The following is a 23,315-nucleotide window of genomic DNA, read 5'->3' on the forward strand; positions in this document are numbered from 1 at the left end:
ATTCGTGCAGAGAGGCGGCCACCGCCATTACAGAACTGGAGAACAGCCAGGTCTGTAACTAGTTACTAAAGAAGCTCCCACCGAAACAGTGATACAGAGTATGCACGTGTCGCTTGCAGGGGTCCGCAATCAAGTAGGCAAAAGTCTGTTGGTGGCTTGTGCTTGAAGGGTAACATAGGCCGTTATCATCCTGAGAAGAAGTGAAAAAAACCCAGTATTAGCGACAACATGGATACGCATGAGAGAATTCAAAAATTCTGAATGAAATGTATCATTTTGTTCCAACTGTAACAGTTAATTTCATGGCAAAATAGAACAAATACACCATAGTTTATTTAAGCAGCATTATGTCTCCATGAGGATCTTGACACTACAAAGTGCACAGTAGTTCTGTCTGCATAGTTCTAATAACCTTGAGGTAAATGTAATATTAATATAAAATGTAAAGTTAAATATGTAAGCATGTGTTTACACAACTAGAGCCTAAAATACAGTTGATTAAACATACAAGGGTCCAATCAAGTTTCCCTTGAAACAGAAGAATATTTAGGGGCTCTATGCTAATACATAAAGCTATTCTATCAGTAATTCTTTTTCACTTAACATTTGCTAATGCATCTGTTCCATTTCAAATATTTGCATTTAAGGAAAGCCCTCATAACAGTTCTTGTTAACAACTTTGAACTGTTATTGAAAACAGTTTTTGTGCCAGTCCTCAGAAAGGGTTTGCAGGGAATCTAGGCACCTAGCTCCAAAATCCGCATTCTGAAGAAACATTCAGCTGACAACCAACACCACAAGAACTGGGCTCTTCAATTTAACATCCTACGTCTGCCCATGTCAATAAAAGCTTCAGCATTGACAGGGCAGCACAGCTTGACAGATGCTTCATATCCAGGAGGGATCCAGAAACTAGATAGGGGGATTTTTGAAGGGTTGATTTTTTTTTACGTATTCAGTCTGGCAATGGAACATCTAAAAGATCAACAAAAATGTAGATGATACCTCCTTTCTTTTAAAACACATAACAGTTTCTTCCTGCTCCCCAACACCTCTAAACAATAGTTGAAGAGATGTAGGTTGTGTTCCCCTTTTTTGCCTAAGAGAAATTCCTATATTGCATATATTGTCCATTTTCTCCAGGAAAATTTTAAACTCCCAGACTACAGACTACTCCAGATTAGAGGCGCATCTCTCATATTCTTTTGTTGAAGCTGTCTTCCTTTGCATAAAATAATCCATCTTTTTTTGGACCAAGGAAAGATGAAAACTGTAACCTCCCTCAGTGGTTAAGGCAGTCAGCTTAGAAGGAAAAGGTCTGGGTTCCAATTTCTGCCCCAAGGACCATTTGTGAATTTTACCCAGTAGCTATTACTGGCACCCCATTTTCTCTCGTGTTATTTCAAAGAGGTTGAACCCCCTACTATATGTTCTAGTGTCTTCCTTTGAGGGATTATTGAAGACCGTAAATCTTAAATTAAGATAAGCACTACCATAAAAGCATTGTTTAAGACAGGTTGAGATTTGATAATGTTCATTCACAGCATTTTCCAATGGGAGTCAAATGCCACGAGCTAAAAATAGCATTCTATTTTTAAGCAACTCAGCACACAAGCTCTGTAGCTCCAATTTTAAGATGCCTAGCTCTCTTCAGGTGTTTTTTAGGGATACATGTGCAACAAACACTGGATTCTCAATTGTAAGGAGAGCAAGCTTTAAGATTTTACAGTATTCAGAATCACAATGCCTTTGGAGTTTGATCTAAAAATAACCCAAGCTCATGCACGAAACCAAACAAAAGCAAGAGAAGACCAACATCAAGATGTGATCGCTAGTTAAAACTTTTTTCCCTTTGCTAGTGAAGATCCCACTCCTGCAGTCCTTACAGAATCAACCAATGTCAGTTAAGGTTTTGACTGTGTAAAGGCAGTGTTAGCACACTAAAAATTTATTCAACTCAAGACCAAAAGCAAGTTAAGTTGTGATGATAAGGCATCTCAAGAAACTCCAGAAGATACCAAACCTGGTATCAGGAAAATAATAAATATAATCTAATTAAATGAAAAGGGTTCTTAAATTTATTTTAATTAGTATAAGAGGTCATCCAAACCCTAAAATACTTGAGCATAAAGGCTCTGGAATTTACACAGACTTACTCTGGTTTTTAAAGCAACAGGGTGCATGTACCTGAATTAAGAATCATACCAATTCCATCTGCAGTGTGGACTTCAGTTCAGACGTGCAGGGCATGTAATGATTGATTTACTGATGTTAGAGCAGGATTGTTTTGTTTTTTCTTTATAGAAACACAGATAATGAGCTGATGTACATATGTATAGCATAGTGCATAGCATAATACAGCAATAAAGATACTGCTGAACATCTCTCAAAAACGCATCATTTAATCAACGATTTTTTAAAAAATACTTTTTGAATAAACCATGTATTACAGTGATTTCTAACACTGCCATAGTTGGGGTTCAGGTAAAGAAAGTTCTAAAATACCAGTTAGCATCCAAATACTACAGCTGTAACAGCATTTCATTATATGCAGGTCTATAGAGTTCTGATACTAAACAGATCTACAGACATTTATAACTACACCTTGACACATTTACATCTCTAATAGCATGATTTTTTAGATATTGTTTCCAAAACAAGGGCTTCTTAACCACAGCTTAAAAGACAAATAAAAAGGAAGTGATGGTGTCAGGATGGTGTTACACAAAGCTCTTAATTCCTGATTCCGTTTGTACTTGTGCAAATATACAAATATATTTATTTGTCCATTTATTAATCCAGCTTGCAAAAACGTGTGTGCTTCTAACTTCTCAGCTACTCTTCAAATCACTTTTACCAGAATGGCTTTTTCTTATTTATATCAGGCTAAGAGGGTATTTCTTTCAGATACAAACCAAGAAAATATGGCTTAAAAATTGTCAGCTCAACACTAAGATTTTAATAGCACACTCTACAGTTATTTACCAAATGAACTCAGAAACTACATCTACTGCAGAAATGTAGTTATCTCCCTGAGAGGAACTTTTCATCACATGCACAAGACATCTGTGCTCCAGTAGGTGCCCTTCCTGTAATTTCCAAGTACAGTTTAAAGAATCATAGAATCATTTTGGTTGGAAAGGACCTTTAAGATCATCAAGTCCAACCATTAACCTAACACTACCAAGTCCACCACTAAACAATGTCCCTAAGCACCACATCTACTCATCTTTTAAATACCTCCAGGGATGGTGACTCCACCACTTCCCTGGGCAGCCTGTTCCAATGCTTGATAACCCTTTCCGTGAAGAAATTTTTCCTAATATCCAATCTAAACATCCCCTGGTGGAGAGAGTTTTGATCCACAGTGCCACAAATCAATCTAGACATACCCATTTAAGCCTTTCTCTATTCTGAAGAGAGAAAATTCTTCAGGATGTTCTTTAATGGAAACCAGAATTTCAGAATTCTCCTTCACCTCACAAATTTTCAGAATGTGCAGTAAAGCCCAATTTTCCTCCAAGGCTACAGTGAGGATAGCAGGCTCTGGATTTACACCGGATTTTCTTTGTCCGTCAACTTTTTTTGTATTCAAAAAGTTGCCAAAGTTTGTCTTTTTTTTCTTCTCTTTTCTTTAATATTGATGATATTTAATGTATGGCAAAGACAGTTAGGGGAGCTCTTAAATATCATGCATCTACCTAAACATAGAAATTTGCAAAGTTCACATCGATACATTTGGTTCAAAGATGGGGAGGAAACAGTAATAACAGAAGAACATCAAGTTTTCAGGGTTTTGCTTTTTAATTTTATTTTTATTGCCGTCTGCAGCCTAGTAGAAATCTTGATACACCCATAAAGTGCTTACTTTAAAAAACCTTTCAAAAGCCTTTTATGAATCACACATAGTACTTAAAAGATGATGACCCACAGATGAACAACTGGGCTATTGGCAACTTACAGGGAAGTTTGTGCAGTCTGAAATGACATCAGCTTTTTATTTTGAAAGTGGATACGTTATCTGACATTTAATTATTACATATTCTGGTTACTCGAGAAGAATTTGGGGTAGTTCATCCTACTGTAACAATGAAATGACAGATACGCTGAATCTAGTAAACATGCAACCAGTTCTAAAACTTATCTTGATGGTAAATGTATGATTTTGCAAGAGAAACAGATAGAAATGAGACTTGACAAGGGAGGGGAAAAGAGGTTAGCAGTCATCTCACCACCCTAACCTTTTTGTGTACAAAACTTCCTTGCAGTCTTTACAGAAACAGATGAAATACAAGTTCTTCAGAAAGCTCTAGCAACGTTTCTAAGAACAGAACTATACAAAGTCAAGAGTGGATTCTTAATCCTTACTGCTATCTCAAGTAGATCTAAAACCAGAATTACTCAGACTGAAAGATATGGTTTTTTTCATAAACTAGTTTCTGGATGACTATTATGGCTTCAAGTGTAATCCAGTAAACCTATTTTTAGTGAGCTACCAAATAAAACTTTAGTTGGTGGTTATTGATGAAGAGCTAGCAAAGACCGTAAGCAGGACAAGATCAGGGAAAGAGTTCATGAATAGAACATGACAGCAACTATGGAAAAATAACCCTTTAAAATGGAATATTATGCTGTCTTTGTGTAAATGTCAATTCATTATTTTCATATTATGCATATAACTTCCAGTAAAATCCTGTACCAAAAGATTATTAATACTTACATATGCAGACACTCTGAAGACTGTAGAAATAATACATATTTCATTTGTTTCAGGATTCTTTTGAACACTGAAAGACAGGGGAATAATATATACTTAGTACGTACAGTAACCACTGATTATTAGAATCCTTCATTTAATAAATACATTTTTAACATATCCACTGTGTTGTCGCTCAAATTTGATCAAGTTCAAATTAATACTTAAAATTCAACTCATGTCACATTGACCATGAAAAGCTGCATTGACCATTTTTAGATAATGTGGATATTATGACATTTCACTGAAAACTATTGAATATAGTTTTCTATATTGAATATAGTCTTCTGAGTTGGTTTCACTGTTTTCAGCTATTAAATCACAGCAACATTACCCAGGCCTAAATGACTCCAATATAAAGTTTGCATTTTGACAGCTATGAAAAGTTATTCAGCTAAACATTTTGTAAAAATCTTTTCACATATTCTTTGAGAAAAAAAAAAACGAGAAGTGAACTGCATCTTAATACAGACTACAAGAAGCAGCGTCAGTACTGGTAAAGAAGTGCACAGTTTAGCTCATTTTTAATTAATATATAATGTAGCATAGGTTCATTTTTCCTCCTTTGGAATGTTGTATGTATAGACAGCTATGCAACTTAGGATGGTATTAGTTCTGAATTTTTATATTTCTAGACTGTGTTTGTTGTGAAGACTGCCATTTCTTTCATCACAATTACTAATAACACTAAGATATTATTGCAAAGCATCCAGGCATCTCAACATATTTTGAATTTAAGTATTTTTAAATGTGTCATTTTTCCTCATGTCTGCTTAAGTGATGCTTACATTTCTTCATAGATTAGATCATGTAACTTCTATTAATTTACCTAATTTCACAGATTCCTGTTTACATTAACTCACTGGGGAGCAGTTAAGCCTTATAAATTCCATACTTATACAGTTCCAAGAAATGCATAGCTCAAAACCTGCCTTGTCACAAACAGGTTCAGTCCCCACGAAAGGTCCCAATATAGCCAAGTTGCTAGAGGATGTGTGTTAAACACAGCCCAGTTGTACACGGCACCACCTCCAAGCTGTCTGTGACCGCAGTCCCCTGTTACCATTGCTTTCGCAAAGCTTCTTTTTATAAGACAAACAAACCCTAAATCAGCCAACATCATCTTTGTTGATTCAATCTCTCCAACCAATAAAATAAATTGACTCTCTGATTCACTGATTTCATCTGTAGAGTAATGACACAGTCATGTATGAATTAAAGCTATACTGTGAAGTTGATCTTTCCTGTGGTGAGTCAGTAACGAGGCTTTCTCAGAATTTTTTGTTGCAGCTGACATGTTGATATACTCAACAGTGGATTAAGAGGGCATTGCTGACACTGGTACTGGTCCCAGTTGTCTGCCTTACCACCCCTCTAGAGATTACTGCCTTCCCAGCAGGGACAGCTCAACTGGTTCATGACTCAGCTTCCAAACCACTGCAGTTTACAGACCAGCATATTAAGATAAACTAACATGGATGTCAGTTTATGCTAACGTACCGGGCTGTAAACTGCAGCAGTTCAGAAAATGTTTAACCATCTCTGCTGAAAGAGTGACAACTTTCAGAACAAGGTATAGACAGTTAGTGGGATCGGCACTTTCTGCCATATGTCAACACCCCAAAAGCTACAGTTGTATTTAAGTTACTCTGGCGTCATATTCTTGTGTCTGAAAACAACTGCTTTCAATTTCTGGTTTCTTAATTTTTATGGTATCTATATCGAGGATACCGAAGTAAGGGGTGACAGAGAATAAAGCTTCCTATTTATTCTACTGCCTTGAGAAATTTTCCCATTGCGTTAGCTTCCTGTAAGTAATTTTTCAGACCGAGTGTTTATTTCTAGTACTTTGGTTAATTTTTAAGGCAAAATAATATATCTGCCAAGATCAGATGGGATTCTTCCCTTGCTAACTTGAAAGAAACCAGGAGGTTGCCTTTGACAAGCTCGTTCACTCTATTTCTTTTTTTTTTCCTAAAAGGCTTTAGAAAAAACTACCTTGTCTTCTGGAAGAGGATAGTATTTCCTTAAAAATATTCTTAATACCCTCCTTTGTTCTTTCAAATTGTTAGCTTCTAAACTATTCATTGAATATAGTAGTTCTTTCAACAGTTTAATGTGCATCTATTCTCTTTTTATGAAGAGCAAACTTCCTCATCATCTCTCAATTCATTTTGGGTTCTATCTATACCCTGACTTTACTGGCAATATTTTATTAGGCTTTCCAAACATTAAAAGAACAACTCGATGCTTTCACATAAATTAATTTATTATGGGGGAAAGGGCATGGAGGTGGCACAGAAGGAAGAAGAGAACAATGACTACAAGATACTACAGCAGCTGTCACCATGGAGAGACACTGTCAGGAAAATTGGGAGTTAAGTAGACAAGATAACATTTATTAGATTCATAGGTTATATTTTAACTAACATGTTTTTGTCATGTAAATGTATTCTTTAACTAAACCAAAAATACTACAACAAGCATTTTGAAATTATTTAGGTTACACGGGATGACACTTAACACTAAAATTTTGGATAGATTCAACTGGTCACAGACTAATTACTGCTGGATTAGTAACAGACAACAAGTTGTGCAGGAATTAATTAAGAAGTAATTATTACTCTTTTTACAAAGGAGAAAATGTCTGCCATTTAATAGTTGTATTTGGAATTCCCTAGCTGTGCTTGTAAAATATCTAGAGCGGTTGATTTCAAAAGATTATTGCATTCTGTCATAATAAAGCAATATACATGGAAATGCTTTAATAAAATGAAATCTCAACCCTTTTGGCACTATTTTGAACATTAGTGCCTTAGAGTTAGAATTCAGGAAGGGCCAGAAGAAAGGCTGTAAGAAAGAGAAGTGGGAAAAAGCTCGTATAGATTTGCCACTCCCAGCACTAGAGACTTCTGTGGAACTCTTCACGACGAGGCTCTTGTCCGTAAGAAAAACTGTTACAGGACCAAACAGTGGTGGTTTACACCTCTATAAGCATGTCATGGTCAGACCAAGTTCATCTGTGGAGGCCAATTTTTCAATGCACATCAGCTAGCAGCTAATAATTATTGTACTATCCATTTGTTTTCACCAAGCCTTCTGAGCCCTCAAGACAAAAATCAAAGCTTAAGAAGAGTACAGTTTACAGAATCTTTTAATACCACAAAAAGTTTTTAATATCACTTTACAAAGAGTAGAAAGTATCCAATGTGACTACGATCCAAGATGAAAAGAAACCAGACGGAGGATAGCAGTCTAGAAAATTTAAAGAATAGTGGGTTTTCAGCAGGAATTTGAAGGTGAACTGTTTGGTAAACAGAATTTAAGAGACCACTAGTGTCATTAGCAATTGTTTACTGAAAATAAGAGGCCATAAGAAAGTAATTTTAACTGCTTTATTTTCTGTTGTAATTTCTGTAAAACTGAAGTAACACAGTGCACAGCATGGACTAGAAATAAGAACTTAAGTCAAGACTGTGGCATGAGTGTCCCTCTTCAGAGCTGCATTGCTTATCCTTCCACTGGCGCTTTGTCTCTCTTAAGAAGGTGGTAACAACACAGCAACATCATTTTGGATAAACTGGGGGCAGGGGAAAATGAGACAAAGCAGGAGACAACCGTGATTGTGAAGGAGGAGAGAAAGTCTGAAATGTCAAGATCAAAAGCTTTTCTCATGGGTCCGACAGAGAACTTAATATCAAAGGAGCAAGATAAAAGATTTAGTTAAATTGTTTCTTTTTCAACTGCTAGTCAGTGTTAAGACCAGCTCCACCGGCTGTGAGAAACCAGCAGACATTTATAGGCATGGAAGTGGAGAGACACATAGTAGATAAATATTGAAGAACAGTTACGTCACATGAACTGAGTATATGTACTTGAAAACTTTGGAGGATAGAGAGCAAGCTGTCAACTGGGGAAAAAAAAAACAACCACCAAAAAAACCAGAGGAATGGACCTTGAAAGGTTTTCTCCTGATATTGTACAAAGGAAAGAAATAGCACCCAAGAGAAAAAGCACAGAAATTGGCCCTTTATATAGAGCAAATAGGGAACAGGTTGAAGGTATAGAAAAAGCAAACCTTGAAAGCAGGATTATTTTTTTTTTTTTTAAGTGAGAACTACTTGACATCCTCATTGGCTTTTACAGCAGGAAAAGGAAAGAGAAGGGGGAAAGGTTTAAGGACATATGAAGGTTAAAAAGAAGGAGCGGTTTAGAACAAAACTTGAACCTGTTTGGGAGAAAACAACAGCAAAGGGAAGCAAGAAAGCAAAGGAACTGATTGAATTTGTGCTTTGTCCTACGTCAATTCAACACCACAAGAGCAGAAACAGCTGTCGTCAATGTAGAGTCAACTAAGGCCAAGGATTAGAGTAACAAACAGCTTGTTTCAAGTGCAGAGTGAACGATTTAAAAGAAAAGGGAGGGTAGAGGTGAAGCACTGATGGATCCTTTTATGTCATATTCTGCATTTTTGAAGAACCTACTTGGCTGATGTCTATGTATGATATGAAAATATCAAAACTAATCACACTAATAAGAAAGCTTTGGTAACTAATCACAATATTCCTATTAATAAATGCAGCAATCCAAGTTCATTATTTCTAAAATATCTTCTTGGGATATTGATAATGCTCAATTCCTCTGTTTCAGTGGTTTTTCTAGAAGTATCAGGTGTTCTGCTGCTACTTAAATCATTTATTTTAGATGACCCTGGGAAACAGCATATGACTAAATCAACTTACACCCTGAAAAGCACTGACCTCTGAAAGCTGCTTAGAAGTTAACAACATTTTGTAAGCTTCTTTAGTTAAGTATTACAAAAAATTGTTTTAAAAAGCCAAATATTTTGTTTTAAATATTTTGTTTGGATACAACAAGCTATACACATGTGCTACAGAACTAAAGAAATATTCAGGTGATTAAGAATCACTGGGTCTAGTCCTTTCACTGTATCTTTGTTCAGACATATACATTTTACTCTTAAGTTTATCCAAAGACATTTTAAGAACAGACTTGAAGATGAATACATCTTACACTATTTTTTTCCTAATATGCTTGTGTATAATCTTGAAATAAGAAATGAAATAACAATTGATCATCACTCAATTCCAAACATAGCTGAGAAGGAAGAAAAATACCAATTCCTACTTTAAGCAGTTTGAAGCCTTTGTAGTGTACATTCCAGTGTATGTATCCACATTATCAGAGTTCTTGTACTGTCTCACATTTCAGAGGTCTGCAATTGTTTTCCATTGCTCAGGTTAATATTGTTCTTTATACTATCCCACAAATAGTTATTATGAGTGGCGAAGTATAATACAATACAAAATTTTAGTAATATCATTGATGATCTTCATATTTCCATTAGCTTAACTATGAATGAGTGTTTGCATAACCAATACCTACGTTCCATTTCCCTCTAGCCAGGAAATAAGAAATTTTGTCAATCAATCAGAGAAGTCAGCGTATGGATATATCAAAACAGGGCAAAAAAGTGCCTGTTTTTTTCTGACTTGGAACCTCTGATCAATCATGTCTAATCTCAAGAAAAAAAATATATAAAATTACAAACAATTCCATAGACCAGACCTGGCAAAAAATGTGTGTTAGTCTACTGTGTCATGTTAGCAGACAGATTCTACCACCCTTAGCTTTACGCTGCAAGAAGTGTATTTGTGGAATTAAGAATGCCAAAATCCAACTGTATTTTTTAAAAAAAAATTACATATACAGAACTAAAAATTTCAAAGTGTTTCAGTTTTTAAATCCTAAGCCAAAAGCAGCTTGAAAGTAGTCCAAGACTATACATCCAAGACTTAAGTGTTGATATTTTATCAATGACAGTGGGAACATATTCTGGTTCCAGTGTCATGCCATACTTTCAGTAGATGATTACAGAAACAAAAATCTTTAAAAAAATGGGAGTGTATTATAGAACATTAATGTCCATATATGTAATATAAATAAAGCTTTTATGTGGGACAGATGCCATTAAAATTGCATATATTTTGCCATTGAACTACTACCATTGTTACATGGTATTTTGATAACTGAACACAAATAAGCTCACAGGTTGATTAAATAACAGCCCCATTTTTGAAGCTGTGACGCACAATGAATTCAACACAAAGTATCTATGCACAGCACATGCAATTGTATAAAACAGAAAACACTTACCTCACCAAGTCTTTATATAAAGCCTTTGTAGTTTCTAAGTATGGGCCAACTACATCTTCAAACTGGCAAAGAGTTCCTCCAATGCAAAGATGCTTAAAAAGACAGAACAGAAACTCCTTGCGATCCAACTGACTGAATAAATCATAATGATCTGAATCTTCCAGAAGCAAGACCTTGTGGAACAAGAAAATAACAAAGAAGGCGAATAGACAAAAATTTCTTATCTGAGATTAAGTTTATAAACAATGCAACTACTTTGCTCTATGTCACACAGAGTTTACGACCATATAAAATATACGAACTAGGGATGGAAATAAATAAGTACTGCTCTCTAAATCCTTCTTCCAATGACACAATTGTGTTCAAAATTTATGGATACAATATAAAGCAGAATCACTGTCAGATTTGTGTCCACAAGACATAAGGGAAGATTTTTCAAGAGTCTTGTTATTGACTGGTTAATTGCCCATCATGCTAATGAAATAATCAATAGTCTGAAAATAATCTAGCTATATTTGGTATGTCAATCGCTGCCAATTAGTTTGTCTTTGGTAACTTTGCCTACATTTGCTTTTCTACTCTAAGTTTACACAGTTATCTCACATTTGTAAAGGAATCCCAAGGATCTCCCAGAGGAGATCACTCAAACTCACACCATTCTTTACTGCAGACTCCAGTGATCCTTTACCTATAGCGTGGATAAACCAAACATGCTATCCAGCTGCCTCCATGTGTCTCACCTGCCTTTTGCTGCAATATTATGTGAACACAGAGGACTTGCTAGGTTAGTCCCAACACTGCACACTGTAAGGGTGGACAGGAATTGTAACTCAGTATGGTTAGAAGATGTTTGAGTCACATCAGCCAAACTGCAGATGCCAACCTAGGCAAACTGGGCAAAGCTAGACATGAGCTTACAGCTCTCTGGCCCTCTTTATAACATCACTACTCTTTATAACATCACTACACAACCTGCATAAAAAACACTCTGGGAAGCAACTGTTGTTGATGGCTACCTCATACATATCCGAATCCCCTGCTTGGGAGAAGCAAGAAAAGACGAGGAAGGTAGGAAAGAAACATGGAGTTTTGCAGTGGAGGGCTGCCCTCTGAGACAAGGAGACAGACGGTTTGCTGCCTCCTACAGGCTACTGTCCTGGGGCGCCAGCTCACGTATTCTGAAGCTTTGATGTCATTCCTGGAAGATTTTGACTCTTAATTCTTTCCGCCATTTTATGTCTTACGAGTAGGAATCACGGTCATTTCAAACAAATGCGAATCCTTCAACTTGCAAATGCAGACACACACATCCCTTCCAAGGGAAGGAAAATGGAAAGAGACTGAAACTCCAGTGATTTCTTATTTTAAATGTTGTCTCTAACTTTCCTACATCCAATATACTTAATATTCAGAAAACATTTCACACGTATCCAACTTATAAATAAATACCTAGTATTTTGAACTGCTAGGCTACAAACCACATCTGAAATTCAAACATGAGCTCGAGTTCTCTCCTTTTCCCAGAACTTTACAAGACAGACCAGTATTTCAGGCCACATCCTGTAACCAGTGTCACTGGTTCAAATACGTTGCCTTCAAAGGATTTGCCAAGTGCAAATGAGTGCAACTCTATAATTATTGAGTACTTATGATGATTACATATACAAGGAAGAGCAACATCCAGTTCTCTCACAGTACGCTTTGCTAATGCTAAACAAACATAAGTAAAAAAAACGTTTTTGCTTATGAAGTCAAAAGAAGCACTTACAGTGAAGACATATGTTGATTAAGAAGGTGCCACTGTTTGTTAGATTGTTTTTCAGAATAATCTACTCTCTAACACCTCCACTGGAGTATAACAAACAGTTTTTACCTTGCAGGCCTGTTCAGGAGTTATATTTAGTCCCTTTCCGTTGTTACACTGAAAAATCATTTCCCTTTTCATAGTTTCCTGTCCTTTGTTCCAGTGAAAATATATGAAGATGCCTTTCCTTAAATGCCTTCACAGATGATATGGTCAGCATTCCTGGCCAGGAATGCTTCAGGATGTAGGTACATTGAATTTCATCAACTACCTGGAAGGTTGGGTGAACCCACAGCTCTGGGTATCATGGGACCTTCCCATTAGCACCACTTGTTTTTCCCTCGCAGGCAAATGAGTAGCTGCATTTCCCCCACACACAACCCAAGCACTGACTACTTGAGACAAAGGTGGGTATAAGAAGGTTTTACCTTTTTCTCCACCTAAAAAGGAAAGAGGGCCCACCTGGAAAACAGCCACTGCTTTCACACATTCAGGCACTGCAGTGCCTCAGTCTTTTCTATCACATGGCTGTCAATGCCCGTTTTTACCATGGAAAGTATGTTTTGTCAGAAAAAAAGAATACTGAAAAATGTGTCCTTACAGTACGTAATAGAGTATGAAAAAATTATAAGAACTTATTCGTTGCTATACTAACCTTCCTTAATTCATCGGAGATGACAATATCATCGTAATAGTCATCATAACATTTCACAATATCTCCAGTATCTCTAACAACTCCTTCAGAGTACAGCCGATCAAAAAATGACATGGAAATCTGCGTACAGGGCACCACTGTAGCTTCAATTTTTGTCACTTTGGAACCTGGAACATATAGAAAGTCTTCACTGCAAATCTCTTGCAATAAATAAAATAGCAGAATTTCCATGTACTAAGGGTTTTACAGTAATTCGCAATTCGATACAGTGCAGAAATAATCAACTTCTCTAAACAGTTCTGTGTGGCATATTCTTTAAAAAAATACAGATCACATAAGTATGACTCAATCACACAGTCCCTCAAAAACCAAAGAAAGCTAAGAAAGAAACAAGTGTAAAAAAAACCATTAAATTCATCTGAACGCTCCCTTCCGTCTCCTGTGCCTGCTCCCCCTGTTGGCAATACTATCAGTCGAAACAAGTAACAGATGAAACACCGTGTGAACTCAACATCACCTTAGATCACACCCTTAGAAAATCATATTTTACAGCTTAAGCCTTAAAGAATCTGAGGACAAATACCAAATTTGGCATGACGAAGTACGAAAGTCAATAGCTGCTAACAGCTCCCCACAAAGTAAAAAAACCAAAATGAACACAACCCTGACAAATGTGTCCCTCCAAGTGCAAGGTCCTCCATGTGGGTCAGGGCAATCCCAAGCACAAATACAGGCTGGGTGGAGAATGAATTGAGAGTAGCCCTGAGGTGAAGGACTGGGGGGTGATGGTTGATGAAGAAGCTCAACATGAGCCAGCAATGTGCGCTTGCAGCCCAGAAGGCCAGTCGTATCCTGGGCTGCATCAAAAGCAGCGTGGCTAGCAGGTCGAGGGAGGTGATTCTGCCCCTCTACTCCACTCTTGTGAGACCCCACCTGGAGTACTGCGTCCAGCTCTGGGGCCCCCAACATAAGAAAGGGCATGGAGCAGTTGGAACAAGTCCAGAGGAGGGCCACAAAGATGATCAGAGGGCTGGAGCACCTCTCCTATGAAGACAGGCTGAGAGAGTTGGGTTTGTTCAGCCTGGAGAAGAGAAGGCTCTGGGGAGACCTTCTAGCGGCCTTTCAGTACCTGAAGGGTCCTACAGGAAAGCTGGAGAGGGACTTTTTACAAGGTCAAGTAGTGATAGGACGAGGGGGAACGGTTTTAAACTGAAAGAGGGTAGATTTAGATTAGATACGAGGAAGAAATTCTTGACTGTGAGGGTGAGACACTGGAACAGGTTGCCCAGAGAAGCTGTGGATGCCCCCTCCCTGGCCGTGTTTAAGGCCAGATTGGATGAGGCTTTGAGCAACCTGGTCTAGTGGAAAGGTGTCCCTGCCCATGGCAGGGGGGTTGGAACTAGATGATCTTTAAGGTCCCTTCCAACCCAAACCGTTCTATGATTCTATGAAATTTTTGGTTTGTTAAGTACTATATCTGAACTTTTTGAAAAGTTATTTTGTAGCTACTGTAAGCTTTACTAACCAGCTATTTCAGAAGATTAAAAAGGTACTATCAGCACTTCCTGTATGAATCAGGAGTATTATCTCTGTAATCATTAAGTGCAGAGTACATTTTTCTGTAATTTTTCTGTTTTCTGTGCTTGCAAATCATCCAAGGCTTGATCCTATTGCTCATAGACATCTAGTGCCATTTGAGATGCCCTACAGTATTTTCCTTAACAAGGTATCAGTCCATAAGGGCACATATCTTCTCTATATACAGTGTTACATCTACAAATCTGTATGCGTGGTGTTGGATGACTTATGGCATCTCAAGTAGCATTAGACTCCATGTTTAAGAAGCTTTGGACTCAGTCCAGTTCCATCTGCTCTTTACAGTCCAAGTGTTCAGGCCAAATGTTAGAACATACTCTCTACCCATCTCCAAGTCCCCCTGAACAGCCTTCAAAGTGCTTCTGAAGAGGAGAGGGGAGGAGAGCAAGAGTGAGCATGCAACACAAGGGCAATGTGTCTCAGCAGAGATAATATTGACAGCATTCCAGCTTTTCATGAGTTTACTCTTTATCTTTTCTCCTCTGTAGGTTCCCTTGATGGGAGATTGGTCAACAACATCACAATATCAAAAGGCTTTTGACTGTACAATTAAAGATGAAATTAAGTGGTGTCCTGACAAACTGACCTAAAGGATCACTAAAGACTGGTATTTAGGAAATGTCCAAATTTCACTCTAGATGACAGTATTTCAGGAACAGAAACATGCCAAAAAGGGATGTACGAACCATGATGCTTCCAAAAGCACCTGTCATTTCATTCTGATCCTAATCTTTGCAAGCATAATATAACCTAAGATTTCTCTTGCCCCCAAACTTCCAAAAAGTCCTTGAGATTTCTCCCATATATTATTACATAGAGGTTAAGTAGGACCGGAATTTTGGTATCTAAACCCAGGTCAACTGTACCACCTATCCAATCAACACTAAGAAAAAAATTAAAGTGAAGTTACAAGTTGATGGCTTGAAAAATGTATCTACTTAAGATAAAAATGCTGGCATGAAATTTTTGAATTATTTTATTGGGCCAATGGGATCTAAAGAAAATTTGCTATAGAGAAAAGCTTGGCATTTAGTTGCTTGGCTTCACATCTACAGATATGGTTACGAAAAAGGGTACCTTTTATTAAAGAAAAAAGGTTTAGGACATTCTCCTCCCTGTCCACACAGTGAGTACCAAAAAATAATCAAATTATGTAACCAAAATCAAAAGTCAGAAAAAACATGACTTACATCCTCCCAACCTAAAAAAAAGAAACCAAACTGATTTTATGTATTTATTTATGCTTCCTCCCACCCCCTACCTCCAGACTCCTCTAATTCTCCAGCTTCCTTTCACAGAGATAGAATTTTTATTTTATAAGAGATTTAATAAGAGCTAAATCAGCCTCTAATATAGACGTGAATATTGTAAAGACCTATGAATCAAGAACAAAGTCAAGACTAATAAAAATCAGATGTTAAATGACTTGAGAAAAAAGAGACATCTTACATTTTCCTAGTTATTGAGCTCAAAGTATAAGAAATTGAGCTACTTATAGGCCTTCAAATTGTTAGGATTTTATTGGGGGAGGGGGAAGAAAGGAAACACAATTCTGCTCTGAAACAAGATTTCATTAAAACTCTCAGCAGGAAAAAAAAATCACGAGTTTTGTAATCTATTCAGTAGTTCAGAAAACCAAACTATAAATGGAAAAGTTTAAATATACTGGAAGCTCATATTCTCCATTTGAGAGGTGAATTAAAATTTAAGGTTCAGAATTTCCTGGAAAAGAGTGACCACTTTTACTAACTCTGTAGAAGTGAGCAATAAAACAGGAAGAAGAAATGCCTTGACAACTCTGCAAGTAGAAAACAAAGAGCTGAGAAGTGCTGAAGCAGATTAAGCTGCTTATAACAGCTAGCTCTGGAATATCTATAAAGTGCTGCCAATATCCTTTTAAATGAACACGTTGCATATCTAGTATGGGGCAGATAAAGCCCAGATCAGGGATATTTAGAATTCCTCCAAAGTTTAGGAAAGATTTTTACCTTAGGGAAACCTCTTACAACTTACTATTTACAAAAGAGTTTATATAGAACACACATAATGCAAGTTCAGTGCTCTGTACTAAGAAGATGGTATTTCAAAAGTAAAAGGTGCAGGTTGATGATTTATAGGTTCAAATGACATCTAAAATTTTTGCAAATGATAACCTGTAACAGTAGTCTAAAAAAATGCTGATTTAAGATTACCTTCCAGATCTTAAAACCCCATTCCAAAGACAGCAATTGTTAGAGCTTCAAGTACATACAGCAACTTAAGAATCTTTCTTAGGCAAATACTAGATTTTTATTTACAAAAAAAAAGACAGTAACCCTATCCCTTTGAAGATAACTTTTCAAGTGTTAATTGAGCTTGAGCAGGTACAGTCCTGCCTCCTCAAGACTGCTGACAGGTGCAAGGCCAGTAATGTGTCCAAGGAAAAAAGACTATTTATTTTTCATTGCAGCAATTTAAAAATACAAGACTCAAGACATAAGTTGGCATGCATCAAATTTGTTCCTTTTGCTGCTTCTAGTTTAGAAATACGAGAGTAAGAGATGAAGAGGGGGCTTAAAGCACATGACAGAACCATCAAGTACTCTGCCATGCAGCCAGGAAGAGGGGAAAAAACATCCTTACTACAACAGCCAAAAAAGTGTGGTGTGAGAATAGGCAATTAAGTATCTGTCTGATCAAATGAAGTAGACAAGAGAATATGCTTGTGTATTGTTTACCTAAAATGTTATATTTCAAGTACCGTTAAAGCTGGAGTCCTTGAGACAATGTACCATTGTGGGATTCTATGGGGAATCCCAACATGTGGGGGAGCTGAGAGGTACATGTTGCATTCCTTGGGGACCCCATGTTTTATGCCACCTTTTGATCTAAGAGATGGAGGCTGAGGATATTACAGTCTGATAATATTAAGGTGAGGATGAAAAGCAGTCAAGAGAAGAAAAAAAAGCGATCAGACACAGGAAAACAAAAAAGTAATAAAGAACTTTTAGAAACAGATTTTAGGAAAAGGAGATAGACAAGAAACAGAGAGGAGGTAGAGATAAATATGAAAGTAAAACCACTCCCACTGAATTGCAAAGAAAAATAAATTCTTAGTGAGAAGGTAAAAAGGGACCACAGCCTGGAAAAAGACAAAATTATTATGAAAACAAACTCTAAAGTAATATTATATTGATGTTTTATATAATGCTGACATCTTTCTGTGGGTCCATAAATACTTTCTGCCCAAGCTCATGACAGGGAGGAGAAGGGAGGTCTTTAAGAACCCATCTAAACCTCACTTATATTATGCATTCAAAATATCTCCCCTCTGTAAAAATCCCCTAACATTTCTGTTTGCAAGAGAACAGAGTATTTGAATCAACCTAGATTATGTAGTTTTCTTCAGATTTTCTACAAAGCAAATTAAGCCCATTTCCAGTATTTTCTTTCAAGAACAGGAACTTGTTTTTGAAAGACTTACTCCACAGTGACAAGTAAATGATATATCTGGATTAATATATTGGCATGTCTGAAGAAGAAAGTACTAGAAGATGATTTTTTACCTCCTCCCACTCAAAGCTAATTCTTACTATATTTTCAAAAAATGCACATGAAGACTAAGTATAGAAAAATGTGCCAACATTCCTCACCAAAAATAGGCAAAGAATGGGAAGATGAAATTTTAAGAGCAAATGGGGTATACCAGCTGTTCAGGATTTAGAAAGGGAACCCTTCCAGTCCTCAGTACAAAATGCATTGCTTCTGTGCTGAGGAAGATTGAGCAGAATCAGGAGTTAAGCTGGGATACTTGGCAAGTGACCCTCCGCTCTTAACACAAGGTATGTAACATACTGACCTTCACTACAGGGACTGGCAACTCACAGGCTAAACAGATAGCCTAAAAAAATTCTTGCCTAAAGCAGGAAAAGGTTTACCCCCTGTTTGAAATATATTTGTTTTCTTGTTGCTTGCCAGAGTGAAAAAGAGGTACCTGAAGGGGAACTTGAGATATTTTTTACATCTTATGTATTTCAATTGTTTTAACAGCCAGATACAGTGTTTAGAAAATGGATTTTGCTGACAAAAAGGTGGCAATGTCTAGTGTCATTGTATATAGTGGGGAAAAACCTATGCCAATTCCAGAGAGTTGAAATGGAAAAGTTAGAAAATTCCCAAAGCTCCATTAAATATTTACACACACTAAAATATTTGCAGACAAACCAAAAGAATGGAGGACTTCCCACTACTCCCTTTGAAAATATTCCTATTAAGGAAAATCAGTTTCGTGATATCAGAGTTCACATTATGCATAAAATCCCATTACATCATCGCATACAATTTCCATGAAATTTTGTGTGTTATTTACATAATCAAAAATACCATTTCAAAGTGGTGCCATAAAATCATGTGCTATTTGCTTTTGGTCTTTCTCCTTGAGTGCCTCATCTCCATCTACATACATAATCAAGTGTTACAAGCAGTTAATGATATTGTAACAGACTAGAAGTCAACCTTATGCCGTGATTGCAACTAGGGCAACCTATCACATGGCTCTCTTTCCGCGCCTACATCACTTTTGTTGTGCAGATGGCATATTTACACAAGCTTGGGGCTGTGCTCTATCTAATCTTCTGCTCTCTCAACTCTAATTTGTAACAAAGCAATAATCTCAGATCTGTCCTAAGTTAAGGTGGTTGCATCTATAGGAGAGTGTCTTTCTCCAAATATTATCTGAATAAGGTAGTACTATAATTCCACAATTAATGCAGTTGATTATGTCTGGACAAATGATCAGGTGAACTGGATGTCATAGACCATTAAATAACACTTCTAGTCACTTGGTTTATCGATTGATGCAGGGATCAAGGAAAAAGAAGTGTAAAATTTGACAATTTAATAACAAACTAGGTAAGAATCTTTTCTTATTATTTAGTAAAAGAAGTCATTCTTTAAGCTATTTCAACCAGGTGAAGATACATATATATGAACTATCATTATTACAAAATGGTAAATTAGAGGAAAATAGTTACAACACAGACTTTTTTATTTAAGATTAATTTATTCTAAATTTACCCAATGTAGTCCATTGTCCTGAAGCTGAGAGCAACTTTAAAGTGGACTTCACATTTTCATCATTAAAAAATGCCTATAATATTCAAATAAGAGAATACAAGTTAATAAAATAATCATTTATAGTGCCTTGGATATTTTCAAAGCAAATTATAAGGATCAAATTAGTAAGTAGATTCTGTATGATCTTTCAGTTTGGATACTAAATATCACACCACCAAATGTGTGTTTTTGTAACTTTATGTAGCCAGTGTCTTTTATATGTTCACGATATCTTCATGTACATATTTATATATGCAGTATTAAGGTTTTACAGTAAAGCACCTTTAGGCCAAGAACCCAGAAAAAGGTTGAATGAAATCCTTGGAGGTACAGAAAATGGAAGAAGAGATGAAACAATTCTATCTCTGCATGCAATTTTGTTGAAGTCAAAAATGAAATGCTAGGTATGATTGTAAAAGTTACAGTTTGTAAATAAATTTGAAGCTTGGAGAAGTGTAGAGACACACAAAAAGTATTAGATACAGAAGAAATCCATAAGTTATTGAAGGGATGGAGATGATGTTCCACAGTTAGATTTTAAGTATTCAATCATATTGATTTATAAATTAAAAAAGGATTACATGCATAGTAATGTTGGTAGCTGACAAATTTAAGTGAGAAGCCAATTAGAAAACCCACGCTTATGTATATGCATACAAGTGAATAATCACTGAAGAAGCTGCTACGAAAATGATGGATTTTTCAGTTCCTGCATCACCAAATCTCTTTACCACCTCTTTGGGATGCAGAGAGATCAGGCTATATAATGTAATGGTCCCTTTGTTCTCAAGTAATGCACAGCTACTCGGAGTTCATCATTTCATACTGATATTTTTACATTTTTAATTCAAAAGAGACAAGCATTGAGAAGGTAAATGTGTATTTTGTAAACTTCAATCATTTGAAATGTTTATCAGTGGGAGATGAAATACTGGCCTATTTCTGTCTGAGTTTCTTTAAAATGCAAAGAGGCTGAATTCTTTATCCAGGATAACAATATAAAGTAGACATACAACAAGTCAAAGAGTTGTTTTTAAAACAACAGATGTAAAAACCACACTGCTTTTAAAACCACAGTTGATTACTTTTTCTGTCTGCAAATAGATGAACAGATTTCACTTTGCAGACAACAAAAGTGGAGGACACAAAATCAGCAAGAGACTTGAGTCTCAAAAAGCTGAAAGCCCAAAATTCCAGTATAAAGCAAGGGTATCCAATAAATTTTCACATCTTGCATTTTCAGACATATGGTGCATATGCATGTCTAATCGCACAGTGTATTTACTGTGACAAAGCAGTAATAGCTGTGAGCAAGGGTACCAACTGTATGTACACTGTTTAAAGACTTCCCCTGGGTGGACTCCCCAACATTAAATGCAGTGGCCAAGATCAGCATCGAGTTCAGATTCCCATTCTTGGGAATCTTGAATGACTAAATTGTTCCCTCTTAAAACAGAGTAACATTAGTGCAGACTAAAATATTTTTACTGGACAATACAGTTAAGCCACAAAGACTTGAGCACCACACCTAAATCACCTACTTTCAAGAAGACAGTGAGCAGGCGAATAGCATGTTAACACTGTACAATGTTTGCCATTGTGCAGTTTTCCAATAGCTATAACTTCGTTGAAAAAGTCAACATAAAATATAAAGGACTTAGAAGTACCATAACAAATTCATCCTTCTGATAGGGCTTAAACTGCTGGTCAAAACTGAACGCTTGTGCTGTGATCCTGCCTTGCATGGACCTGAAATGGGAAAATGAGAGGAAATATTCTGCAGACATACTAAGTACTTTGCAAATTTGCCCAGGTACACTACATAAAGTCATATTCTGGCCAATAATTACACTTTTTTTTTCTTTTTCTGTTTCATTCTCACTTATAACCGCCTCCCGCCCCTCCAAGGAGCGGTGGGGGAAGCACAAACGCCGCTCAAGCAGCATCAGAGCAACGCTGCGAAGGTGAAACAGGCCTTGGCTAATTCTGGAAGACAAGGACAAACGCCTCGCACCTCAGCACAAGCGTTTTACGTGCCTGAAAAATACTGAGGAGACTTCCAATAAAGGGGGGGGAGGAGAGACAAGGACCCGCCGCCGCTTCAGAGCGGGAGCCTTGAGGGCGCGGTGACAGCCCCAGCCCTCAGCACCGCCCGCCCTTTCCCCTCCCTCCCACCGGCCTCCCACCGGCCTCCCACCGCTCCCCGCCGCCCCCAGCGAGGCGCCTCTCGCAGCGGGCTTTGCCCCCTCCCACCATTTGAGGAGCCGCTCCCCGATGTCGCTATCCTCCAGGAAGGGGAAAACTTTCTGGGGCAGGGAGCGGAAAACGAAGCCCGCCGCGCCGCGCCGATCCCCGGCCGACATCTTCCCGCGCCGGCGGCGGCGGCTCGGCGGTTGCCGTGGAAGCGGCGGGGCGCGGCCCCGCTCACCAGCTTTCCACCGCCCGAGGGGACTGCGCTCCCAGGGCCCCCACGAGGGCCGAGAGACCGTCCCCCTTCTGAAAGGAATTGATTTTTACTTATAAAACCCCCTATTGAAACGTCAGCCTTCTCCGCCGTCCCCTCTGCTCCTGTCTGTGCACCGGGAGAACTCTTTCAGGCTTGCCAGAGAGCCGAGCACGCCGGCACGCTGAGGCGCAGACCACCGTCGCTGGCCTAACCGCCACCCCAACAACATAATGCCAAAATGAGTTATGAAAAGCCCAATGTTATAAATTATGAAACTGTAATGAATCAGGGCTGCTTCTGGCTTCCCGGAGTGTTGAGATATTTGGGAGTAGCGAGGCCGTGCTTTCGAGCTCTTCCCAGTGGAAAATTTACAGAAAGTACATTGTTACTTAAGGAAGTTATTTTTAAAAGCCCAGTAAAGCAAGAGACACCTTGCAAAATTTGGGGAATTTCCTGCCCTTTGAGGGAAAGAAGATTTTAAGGCTGCTGCGCATCTCATGCTATATCCTTTAGTGATCCACCTGCCTCCAAAACCAGCTCTCACTTTGCTACAAATCTCCAAAAATGTCATTTTCCCATTAATCTGCTCTTCAAGCTAAACAGTAGACTCATTTCTAAGAAGTTTAGCAGTGGTTTTGTGTGTTTCTAAGTAAAAAAAAAATTAAGATGAGTCACTTTCAATTTTATTAGAAAGCAAAAGAGAAAGGTGCAGCGTGCCTTGACGGCAGGGAGCAAAGCTGAAACTGACGACGTGCACTGCCTTGTCTCATCAGCCTCTAAAAGATGT

General features: G+C 37.6%; 1 protein-coding gene across 1 annotated transcript; it reads right to left on the reverse strand.

Annotated features, from left to right (window-relative positions):
* Positions 1-58: 58 nt before the first annotated feature.
* Positions 59-22,445, reverse strand: CFAP300 (cilia and flagella associated protein 300). The gene is made up of 7 exons (XM_068395330.1): positions 22,336-22,445; positions 21,750-21,831; positions 20,044-20,116; positions 13,393-13,559; positions 10,934-11,106; positions 4,721-4,787; positions 59-190 (listed from the first exon to the last, which is right to left on the reverse strand). Exons 1-7 carry the CDS (start codon positions 22,443-22,445, stop codon positions 59-61), a joined length of 804 nt encoding a protein of 267 aa, XP_068251431.1.
* Between the last annotated feature and the right edge of the window lie 870 nt (positions 22,446-23,315).

This window comes from Nyctibius grandis, chromosome 2 (genome assembly GCF_013368605.1).
Source record: "Nyctibius grandis isolate bNycGra1 chromosome 2, bNycGra1.pri, whole genome shotgun sequence".
Classification (NCBI taxonomy): domain Eukaryota; kingdom Metazoa; phylum Chordata; class Aves; order Nyctibiiformes; family Nyctibiidae; genus Nyctibius; species Nyctibius grandis.

Excerpts from the sequence above, each read along its gene's own strand:
- CFAP300 (XM_068395330.1), bottom strand. The coding sequence starts at position 22,445 with ATGTCGGCCGGGGATCGGCGCGGCGCGGCGGGCTTCGTTTTCCGCTCC. Across the intron at positions 13,560-20,043 it reads AGGACAATGGACTACATTGG|GTTCCAAAGTGACAAAAATT; the intron begins GTAAATTTAGAA and ends TATATGTTCCAG. Across the intron at positions 191-4,720 it reads TCTTCAGAGTGTCTGCATAT|GATGATAACGGCCTATGTTA; the intron begins GTAAGTATTAAT and ends ACTTCTTCTCAG.